At 40.8% G+C, this 11,779-nt stretch overlaps 1 protein-coding gene across 1 annotated transcript; it reads right to left on the bottom strand.

Annotated features, from left to right (window-relative positions):
* Positions 1–4,015: 4,015 nt before the first annotated feature.
* Positions 4,016–4,875, bottom strand: LOC311115215 (protein canopy homolog 2-like). The gene has a single exon (XM_084190412.1). The coding sequence runs from the start codon at positions 4,848–4,850 to the stop codon at positions 4,290–4,292; it is 561 nt and encodes a 186-aa protein (XP_084046538.1). The 5' UTR covers positions 4,851–4,875; the 3' UTR covers positions 4,016–4,289.
* Positions 4,876–11,779: the final 6,904 nt, after the last annotated feature.

The raw sequence follows: 11,779 nt of genomic DNA on the forward strand, positions 1-11,779 counted from the left end.
GAACAGCAGACTGGGAATGGGAGAGATTGAATATGTCCATAAACACACCAGCCAACTGGTCTGAGCATGCTCTGAGGATGCGGCTAGGGATGCCGTCTGGGCTGGCAGCCTTGCGGGGGTTAACATGCTTAAATGTCTTAATCACGTCGGCCACGGAGAAGGAGAGGCCACAGTCCTTGGTAGTGGGCCTCGTCAGTGGCACTATGTTATCCTCAAAGCGGGCTAAGAAGGTATTTAGCTTGTCTGGAAGCGAGACGTCGGTGTCGGCGATGTGGCTGGTTTTCCTTTGTAGTCCGTGATTGTCTGTACAGTCGTGGTCAAAAGTTTTGAGAATGACACAAGTATTGGTCTTCACAAAGTTAGCTGCTTCAGTGTTTTTAGATATTTTTGTCCGATGATACTATGGTATACTGAAGTATAATTACAAGCATTCCATAAGTGTCAAAGGCTTTTATTGACAATTACATGAAGTTTATGCAAAGAGTCAATATTTGCAGTGTTTACCCTTCTTTTTCAAGACCTCTGCAATCCGCCCTGGCATGCTGTCAATTAACTTATGGGCCACATCCTGACTGATGGCAGCCTATTCTTGCATAATCAATGCTTGGAGTTTGTTAGAATTTGTGGGTTTTTGTTTGTCCACCCGCCTCTTGAGGACTGGCCACAAGTTCTCAATGGGATTAAGGTCTGGGGAGTTTCCTGGCCATGGACCCAAAATTTCAATGTTTTGTTCCCCGAGCCACTTAGTTATCACTTTTGCCTTATGGCAAGGTGCTCCATCATGCTTGAAAAGGCATTGGTCGTCACCAAACTGTTCTTGGATGGTTGGGAGAAGTTGCTCTCGGAGGATGTGTTGGTACCATTCTTTATTCATGGCTGTGTTCTTAGGCAAAATTGTGAGTGAGCCCACTCCCTTGGCTGAGAAGCAACCTCACACATGAATGGTCTCAGGATGATTTACTGTTGGTATGACACAGGACTGATGGCAGCTTTTTTCCGGATGCCCCAAACAATCGGAAAGGGGATTCATCAGAGAAAATGACTTTACCCCAGTCCAATCCCTGTACCTTTTGCAGAATATCAGTCTGTCCCTGATGTTTTTCCTGGAGAGAAGTGGCTTCCTCGCTGCCATTCTTGATACCAGGCCATCCTCCAAAAGTATTCGCCTCACTGTGTGTGCAGATGCACTCAAACCTGCCAGCTGCCATTCCTGGGCAAGCTCTGCACTGGTGGTGCCCTGATCTTGCAGCTGAATCAACTTTAGGAGACGGTCCTGGCGCTTGCTGAACTTTCTTGGGCACCCTGAAGCCTTCTTCACAACAATTGAACCTATCTCCTTGAAGTTCTTGATGATCTGATAAATGGTTGATTTAGGTGCAATCTTACTAGCAGCAATATCCTTGCCTGTGAAGCCCTTTTTGTGCAAAGCAATGATGACGGCACGTGTTTCCTTGCAGGTAACCATGGTTAACAGAGGAAGAACAATGATTTCAAGCACCACCCTCCTTTTAAAGCTTCTAGTCTGTTATTCTGACTCAATCAGCATGACAGAGTGATCTCCAGCCTTGTCCTCGTCAACACTCTCACCTGTGTTAACGAGAGAATCACTGACATGATGGCAGCTGGTCATTTTGTGGCAGGGCTGAAATGCAGTGGAAATGTTTTTTGGGGATTAAGTTCATTTTCATGGCAAAGAGGGACTTTGCAATTAATTGCAATTCATCTGATCACTCTTCATAACATTCTGGAGTATATGCAAATTGCCATCATCAAAACTGAGGCAGCAGACTTTGTGAAAATTAGTATTTGTGTCATTCTCAAAACTTTTGACCACAACTGTACACCATGAGTGGTAATCATGAAACACACACCTCCACCCTGCTGCTTCCCAGAGAGATATTTATTCCTGTCTGCGCGATGAACTGAGAACCCCTCTGGCTGGACCGATTTCGACAGAATATCCCAGGAGAGCCATGTTTCTGTGAAACAAAGTATGTTACAGGCCTTGATGTCTCTTGATTTAGCTGTGGTGTAATGAACCCTGTGCTGAGATACAGGCTGTGTTGGAATGTTAATGCTCATGAAATATCCTAAAACTCATGAAATACCCTACCCCCAAAAAACGGTAGGAGAATAGTAAATGAGTTCAGAGAGTTGATCATACCTAGCTACAGTTGAAGTCGGAAGTTTACATACACTTAGGTTGGAGTCATTAAAACTCGTTTTTCAACCACTCCACAAATTTCTTGTTAACAAACTATAGTTTTGGCAAGTCGGTTAGGACATATACTTTGCGCATGACACAATTCATTTACAGACAGATTATTTCACTTATAATTAACTGGATCACAATTCCAGTGGGTCAGAAGTTTACATACACTAAGTTGACTGTGCCTTTAAACAGCTTGGAAAATTCCAGAAAATGATGTAATGGCTTTAGAAGCTTCTGATAGGCTAATTGACATACTTTGAGTCAATTGGAGGTGTACCTGTGGATGTATTTCAAGGCCTACCTTCAAACACAGTGCCTCTTTGCTTGACATTGGAGGAAATCCAAAGAAATCAGCCAAGACCTCAGAAAAAAAATTGTAGACCTCCACAAGTCTGGTTCATCCTTGGGAGTAATTTCCAAACGCCTGAAGGTACCACGTTCATCTGTACAAACAATAGTACGCAAGTATAAACACCATGGGACCATGCAGCCGTCATACCGCTCTGGAAGGAGACGCGTTCTGTCTCCTAGAGATGAACGTACTTTGGTGCGAAAAGTGCAAATCAATCCCAGAACAACAGCAAAGGACCTTGTGAAGATGCTGGAGGAAACTGGTACAAAAGTATCTATATCCACATTAAAACGAGTCCTATATCGACATAACCTGAAAGGCCGCTCAGCAAGGAAGAAGCGACTGCTCCAAAACCACCATGAAAAAGCCACACTATTTACCAAGAGAGTTTTCATCTATATTTTTCGTAGCCATCTATTTACCACCACAAACCGATGCTGGCACTAAGATTGCACTTGTAGTGTATAAACAGTTTATGACTTTGCTGATGTTTGTAAATGGTGTGTTAGAGGAAGTTGACTCAGCTTGTGGAAGCATCTGGAGAGCATTACTATAGGGGCACCCTAAAACAGAGGAAGTCTGTTATGTGGCGTCCTGGGATTGGTCTGTAGGGGAAACCACCCATATCATGTTACAGATTATAAATACTATGGTTGGGACAAAGGACGAGGAGTAACAACATATTAGAGATTGGGTCAGTTGTTCTCCAGATGTCTGCAGAAGTCTGTAAATTGGGGCTGAAATCTTCGATGTAATAAACTATTATAATCGAAGACAGTGTCAGCGGATTCCTTGTCCTCACAGCATAATTAGCATCATTATTTAGATACCACAGAATGGCGATGAGGACCTTTGGGACGTGTTGCGTCTCTCCAGCGTTCCATGCATGAACCACGAAGTGACTCCCGCTCAAGACGCCGGCACATAAGGTGAGATTTCTCACAATTTTGGGCGCTGGTCGGTTCGTTTGCTTATGTGGGTGTGTGCGCTGAGGAGATGTACCGTTTGAAAGACTTATGTGTGCACTTTGCTGTTATTTGCTGTGGGATAAGAGTCCGTTCTAAATTTCTAAATTTGTTTGCACTGGAAACAACGCAAACAGGGGGGAGTGTCTATAGGAATTGATAATACTGGCCACAGGGATATTTTGCTTGAATAAAATTCAAAAAGAATACAATGAAGGAATAAGGCCAAGGAAAAATGTATAAAAATTAGGACGTCGTTGATCTATGGAAATAATAATAATAATAATAATAATAATATGCCATTTAGCAGACGCTTTTATCCAAAGCGACTTACAGTCATGCGTGCATACATATTTTTTTTTGTGTATGGGTGGTCCCGGGGATCGAACCCAATACCTTGGCGTTACAAGTGCCGTGCTCTACCAGCTGAGCTACAGAGGACTGTGTATGCGACCAATACATTTGATTTGAATTCATTGTAGTAATATACACATTACAAGAGTGCTCTACCCACATCATACACACCTGCATAAGGACAATATAAATTGAGGCACAAAAGCACAAATGTGTGAGAATATAGTTGATGTCATGAGTTTTCTTAACAGTAGTCGCCCAATAAGTTATACCTTGCATCTATGACTTGTGATTGATAGCGCAGATCGAGCTAGTGTGTTGAGTTCTACATTTCCACCTCCCCACACACTAACGTGGTGGAAGGTAGCTGTGTGTAAAGCTGAGCTGCGTGAACTGCAGGATGGAATCATAGCTCATCATGAGGGATTTGCAGAGCATGGTCGCAAAGGTCTGTTCTCTTGCTGCAGAGTTTGTCTTTCACGTTGTCCGTTTCATGGGCAAAGAATTCGATGACCTCGTCTTCATGTTGTTCAATGATGGTCTCACAAGCAAATTTCAGGCTGGATGTGACTCTGGAATCCAGTTTAGCCTCTGAGAGGTCCATGGGTTTGCCGTTCCGAGACGTGACCATCTCATAGGTCTCCCTGCTGGTGATGGGGTCCAAGCGTTCCCCGTAATCCTTCATCTTCTCACATATCTCCTCCATTAGCTCCAGGAGGTTACCCTCCGAGCGGGCGAGAGGAACCTCTCTAATAGACTGGCTACCATCTGGGTTGATTCTAAAGGACCCGGTCTGGATCATTTTGTTAGGATCCACCTGGGATATTGCCCACTCCATCTCATCCACCATGGCCCTACATGCTCCACATTTGAGATCCTGGCCCTGCCTGGTTCCTTGGCCGTGGCTCACAAGAAAAGCAAGTAGCACACACAGAGGAAGTGATTGCAAGGGATGCCACATCTTCATCTGTTGTTTGTTAATTTCAGCCACCGCTACAAAAAAAGCCCTCAAACGAGGCGATCATTAGGATGGGCCGAAAATCCTGAAAACTCACTAGGTTGATTTATGAGGTCAGTTCTGGAAATTGGGGTTTGTGGTAGATACATTCGGTTGCAAGTTACCCCTCGACTTATAGTTGACGAGGTATATGTTCGATGTAACCTCTCATTTGAATATCTGCAAACTCGAGGTAGCAGAAATTTAGGAACAATGAAAAATAAGGAATGACGGTAGCATGCTTTAGAGGACCGTAGGAACGGATGCATTCCTCTTGAATTGTGTGTGTGTGTGGGGGAGAAAAAAATAAAATAAAATAAAGACGTCTCTGTTGTGTTTAAACTGTGTGTCGACTCATGTTAGGATAAGATTTATGTTAGAGATATATACATATATATGTTTTGGTTGAGAACAGGGGTTTTAGTTTTTTGTACGGAAATATGTAAGTTAAGGTTAAAATCTTATGAGTCTCCGTTGGTGAGAACGTTAATAATTGTTAACTATATATGAGCCCCCTGGAAGGACGTTAAGGTTAAAATCTTATGAGTCTCTATAAAAAGAGAACGTTTAATAACTGTTAAAAGATTATGAACCTACAGGGAGGATTTTAAGAGTGTATAGAGATGTTTTGTAATGGATAAGAAAATAACTATACATCTGCAGATTAGGATAAGTGAAGTTAAGAAACTTCAAAGTAGGATTTGTGTTCTATGTTTTGTGTTGGTTTGTGAGTTCTGTTAAGTGTTACTGTTTGTCTGTGTTGGGGAAATAACGGAGGGACAGCTGGTCTGTCTACTTTCTGTTGTTTAGCTTGGAGAGAGCTGCTTGGGAGCTCTTCTCACTCTGAAATCGCATTGGTGAATGAACTGCGCATGTGTGGGATTTTATGAGTTTAGAGTTACGTAGAGCAAATATGCCACTCCCCTGCCTGCACTGAGCTGCTGTGACATGCAGACAGAGAAGAAGGGGGAGACTTACACACGAATAAAGTATTCTGTTTGTTAAATCGGCTGTTGCTTAACGATGAAACTATTTGATTGAGATCTATTGAATTGATAAATGAGAGATATGTTGACGGATTAAAAATAAATAAAATAAAATGTTATTGAGCTATTTATAATATTCCTGAGTTAAGCTGTTTGCTTATTTCTTAGCGCGAGTGTGAACATAGGCATTTCTAAAAGGGTATTGCATGGTTGAAATAACCCAGTGAGTGCATAAAATACTAAATTCTTGTCTGTTCCTTTGTTCTTCTGTGATATGAGAGATGAGAAGGAGGAGACAGAGAGAGAGAGAAGGTGCTGACGAGTGCGTCACGCGACAGGGTGTGCTGCAACGGATCCAGTCCAATTAAGGCTAGTACTGTTCTGTTCACAAAACGTACCTTCCCATACAGGATATTTTGTGTGTCTAGCATATTTCATGTTGTGACAATTTGACAGGGACTTGGCAACAGACTGATCAATTGATGTAATTAAGAATTGCATATTGGAGTTTTTTGTGCATGAGCTGGTTTGATTAGAGTTGTGTTGGAAATCCAGCACTGACATTATTCTGTAAAATTAAGGTAATTGGGTGATTAAAAGAAGAAGGAGAAAAAAAGGGAACAACGTAAAGAAAAGAGACAAAGAGAGCTGGGTGTTCTTAAGCTGTCTGAAAATGAAGGACAAAAACTGATGAAAGATACCAACGAGTCATCAACCAAAGAAAGTTCAACTCAGCTCATGTTGCATAATTTTAGGACCACAAGCAGCTATGAAGATAAACACAGACGATTATCTGGATAAAGAATTGGAGATTGAGAAGAGTGTGCCACATGTGACCTTGTTGGTTTCTGAAGGCTATGAGCAGAAGCAAATAGGAGAAATTATGACAGAAGCAGAGAAAGCTGTTTTTGTACTGATGAAAGAGAATTTGGGGGATTTGGAGGAGTGAAGATCAGCGATTTCTCAAAATCATGATTTCGGCTCAAGGACAAGGAGAGCCACAAGCTGTACGGATGACACATGAATCTATTTGCAGTGTGAAGATGGATTCAGACCCTATGAAAGAGGAGATGTTGCAAGTTCAAGAATGTTTGAGGTCTCAACACAGTACCGATATTGGACTTGTGAAATCAGCACAATTGAGGTGAAAGTTGAACTTCGACGAGGAGCAAGACCTCCTTGGAGGAATCAGTATCCATTGAAAGATGAAGCAATCCAAGGGATTGAACCATAAATTGAAGGACTTTCAAAAGCAGGTGTTTTGAAGACAATAATAAAAAATCCTCAGAGTAGCAATCCTTTGTTGTCTTTGGAGAAACCATGAGGGGTTGATAGTAGCGCCTCTAGACCTATTAGGTCTGATGATTCAGGAAGCACATGGGTTAGCTCATGTTGCAAGGGGGGAGGTTAGGAGGTTTTGGGCACCATATTTGCTTGAACAGGTTGACTATGTCATAGGCAGGTGCACAAATTGTCTGAAAAATAATGTTCGCAGGGGTGTGACAGTTCTTCCTGGTTACATTCCTACACCGAGAGGTCCTATGCGTGAGTTGGTTATCGACTTTGTTGATATGATAAAACCAGTTGATGGGAAAAGATACATGTTGGTGGTTGTAGATAGATTTTCACGATGGCCGGAGGCCTGTCCAACTAAGCTAAATGATGCTCAATTGGTTGCCAAGTTCTTGTGTAAAGAAGTCATAAGCAGGTGGGGTCTTCCCGATCAAATATCCTCAAATTAGTGGGGGAGAGTTTTGTGGATAAATCAGTGAAATGGTTTTTGAAAAAATTGGGGAAAAAGTCAGACTAAAAAAAGTTACGAAAACTAGGGTTGAAGTAACTCTAGGACAGTCAGCTCAGCTTCCTTGTAGATGTGAGAGAAGGAGTGGGGTGGTGACATTCCTCCCACGTGGAGAGATAATTATGGAGAAGAAGTGTTGTTATCAGGACCAGAAGTAGAAGCTGTGCCCCCTAGTCAAAGGAAGTATATTTTGTACAACGATATGAAGTGGAAGAGGGTTATGAGTGATTGCTAACTTATTTTGCGTAATGTTACATGGGAAGATCAGGGAGAATATATGTGTACTTATTTAGAGCCAGCGTTAAAATTTGTTCCGGTTAAGAATTATTGGTTAAAAGGCTATGTAACTCGTAAGGTGACGCTTATGATGGAAGATTTAAAGTCTGTTGAAGCTTCCACAGTCACCAAAGAAGTTCAGGAGATGTATATTACAGTAGCCACTCCAACAGTAAATAATACACAGAGGATATCTGTCACTTTGCCACTGGAAATAATTAAGAGTGTTAATACATCAACTAAAGCAACTATTTTAACAGTAACTTTGAAAGAGATTAATGTTACGAAGGCAATAACAAATTTAAGAAATGTGACACAGACACCAACAACAACTTTTCTGAAACTAAAGGATGTAGTAAGAGTGACTCAGAAGTTTATGATACGGATGGAGAGTGCTGTGAATGGTAGTAAGGATAGTGTTGAAATAGGAGAGCAGATGGTAGTAGAGAATGATGTAGATTCATCTGAAATAGTGCAGAATACTATCCTGGAGGTACAGGATGAGTTCTTTGATTTTGATGGAAGACAAGAAGATATATCTGATCAATACCGCTCGTTAGGGAAGAGAGACACTAAATGGAAGGCATTCTTCTGTTTTGCAAATTAAAGATGGATGAGCAGGTATGAATCTATGGTTCCAGTAGTTAACTCATTCTGTAAGATCAGTGAGGAATCTTGAGCGTCCATGTCTGTTGAGAATTCCAGCACCAGGCACATGGGGTTCAATCTTAGAGACGGTGGCTCAACCTCTATCAAGTACGTGTCAATCTTATGCTTTATCATGGCTGTTGTATCAGCAACAATCATTAACAGATATAATAATGTCGTTGTCGAAGCATTTGTTTAGGCCTAGGTTTAAGTGTTATTGGTTAAATGAATTACCCTATGTGAATTTGTTAGATCGGAAGGAAAATCAGTTAACAGCGATTCCTGAAGCATTGGAGGTGAAACCTGTGAGGGCTAAAAGCTGTTTTTGTTCAAATAAAACATATGATGGAAAGGGTATGTTTATGGGAATATCAGATTGTGATGATTATATGATGACTTTGGGTAAGCATGAACGTAAGGTTAGTAATGAGAAATATAATGTAACTTTTTATGTTCCAGTTAGTAAGAAGAGCAGGACTTTGATGGTGAAAGATCAGCTTTTGCCTGGTAATGTGACTATTGGGAATTTTAGAGATATTTGGTGGGTTTGTGGTGATAAAGCATATATATTCTTACCCTATGGATGGACAGGATGTTGTTACATGTCGACGTTGAAGCTTCCATATGAGGCTTTTACCATTAAAAGAGGGGAAGCACCGGAAACAGATAAATCTGATTCTAGGTTTGGAAATAGGGTGAAAAGGGACATGGCGAAATTTCATAGTCTGGAAGCCTACCATTGGAGGATAAGTCTAGGAGAGAAGTGGGGACTTGGACTTTTTCCATGGTATGGGGTAACAGTTTTGGCAGATCACATTGATAATATTACCTATACTTTGCAGGGTTTTGCAAATGAAACGATAAGAGGGTTTAACCTTCTGTCAAATACTCAAAGAAGTCACAGACTGACGCTGTTGAAACATGACATGGCTCTTGACTATATTTTAGCAAAACAAGGTGGATTATGTTTGGCTATGAACTTGACGGGGGATGATTGTTATACTTTGATCCCCGACAGTTTCGATAATATCACTAGTGTTATGGATGCATTGAAGAATATAAGGGATGCGTTTGGTAGATCTGAAGGAGCTGGATGGTCAGCGAAGTCTTGGTTGCAAGATCAGTTAGGCCCAGTGGGAGCAGTGATAGTTCAGATTTTAGTAGCAGCTCTTATAGTGCTGTGTGTGATGTTTTGCTTTTGTACTTTGTTATTGACTTTTGCGAAGGCTATGATATTGAGATGGGTTGCCTGGAGAAAACACTCAGATGCTGTTGTTAACTGTTACTGATCTAGATGGAGATGAACAAGTGGGACTGGATGGAGTATTGATGGATAGATATCCATTTTGAATATCCGATCATTTTTCACGTTTTTACATATTATTGTGATATTTAGTATTTTGTTATGAATCAAAGGGGGAAATGGAATGTGATTCATTTTATATATCATTTTATATAAAATTTTTATATTATTGTTGATATTGATGTTTTAATTTGCATGTGTTGTTTTGCAAAAGATACTGGTTGGTGTTTTCTTTTCTTCCAGAAGCATATATAGGGGAATGTGTAGAGGGGATTCAAATAATCACACATGGACAATATGAATGGACGGGAGGAAGTGGAACGAGGAAGGTGTGGAAATGTTCAGATTCCATCATCGATGTTTCATTGAAAGTCGACACTGCTGAGGAGATGCAGTGTAGTGGACTACATTCCAGTGTCTGCACTGATATATAGACATATTTGCATGTGTAATACATAATTTGTGTCATATTCTTTCTGTATTAATTTTTGAAGAATGATGGTTTCTGTTGTTGGGTACATGTGGGGATCTCAGATGTTTTTGTTAATTTCGTGAATGCTTAGGGATATTGGGTCTAGGCAGGGACAGAGAGAATCCACAGGAGGGTCCGATGGGTCGACCAGCCTGAATGTGGACATTTTTGATTGTATTTTGTTTTCTGAGGCTTTCATGTGTATTCAATTGCATCATAGTTTAAAATGCATTGATAAAGATTTATGAATTGATCTGGAGTACTTAGGTGGTCGCCTGGGGCAATGAGAGAATTTTACTGTCTTGATTGATTGATGGATATTTGGAAAGAAAGCTGCCAGACAGGTTTTTCGCTCTCACACACATTTCATAGAAATGTATTTACACTCCATAGAAAAATGTGTTTACTCTCCATTATTGTTAAAGTTACTCAATAAGAAAAATTGTTATTTGTCATAATCCTATTCTTTTTGTTTTCGAGACTTAATTAGTCTCGAAGGGGGGAAATATGTAGTGTATAAACAGTTTATGACTTTGCTGATGTTTGCAAATGGTGTGTTAGAGGAAGTTGACTCAGCTTGTGGAAGCATCTGGAGAGCATTACTATAGGGGCACCCTAAAACAGAGGAAGTCTGTTATGTGGCGTCCTGGGATTGGTCTGTAGGGGAAACCACCCATATCATGTTACAGATTATAAATACTATGGTTGGGACAAAGGACGAGGAGTCACAACATATTAGAGATTGGGTCAGTTGTTCTCCAGATGTCTGCAGAAGTCTGTAAATTGGGGCTGAAATCTTCGATATAATAAACTATTATAATCGAAGACAGCGTCAGCGGATTCCTTGTCCTCACAGCATAATTAGCATCATTATTTAGATACCACACACTCCAACCCCCTCTTTTACGCTGCTGCTACTCTGTTTATTATTTATGCATAGTCACTTTAACTCTACCCACATGTACATATTACCTCAATTACCTCGACTAACCGGTGCCCCCGCACATTGACTCTGTACCGGTACCCCCTGTATATAGCCTCCCTACTGTTATACTTATCTATCTTTTACTTAACACTTAACACTAAAAAATTATCTTCAAAACTGCATTGTTGGTTAAGGGCTTGTAAGTAAGCATTTCACTGTAAGGTCTACACGTGTTGTATTTGGCGCATGTGGCAAATAAAATGTGATTTGATTTGATTTGAGTCCATAAACCCTAACAGCAGGACACAAATCTTTATATCGCTACATGATACAACCATTTAAAACCTGTCGTTGTTGTTTGTGTTCACACATGGTCAGAAATGATGATCTGGTCGATCATAATATTCTACCAAGAGCTCTTTCTTAGTTTAACACAGACAAAGACACACTCGCAGTAGTGTATTGCAGAGGGGGTGAAGACTACATCA

Source organism: Coregonus lavaretus (genome assembly GCF_964263955.1).
Source record: "Coregonus lavaretus genome assembly, contig: HAP1_SCAFFOLD_366, whole genome shotgun sequence".
NCBI lineage: Eukaryota > Metazoa > Chordata > Actinopteri > Salmoniformes > Salmonidae > Coregonus > Coregonus lavaretus.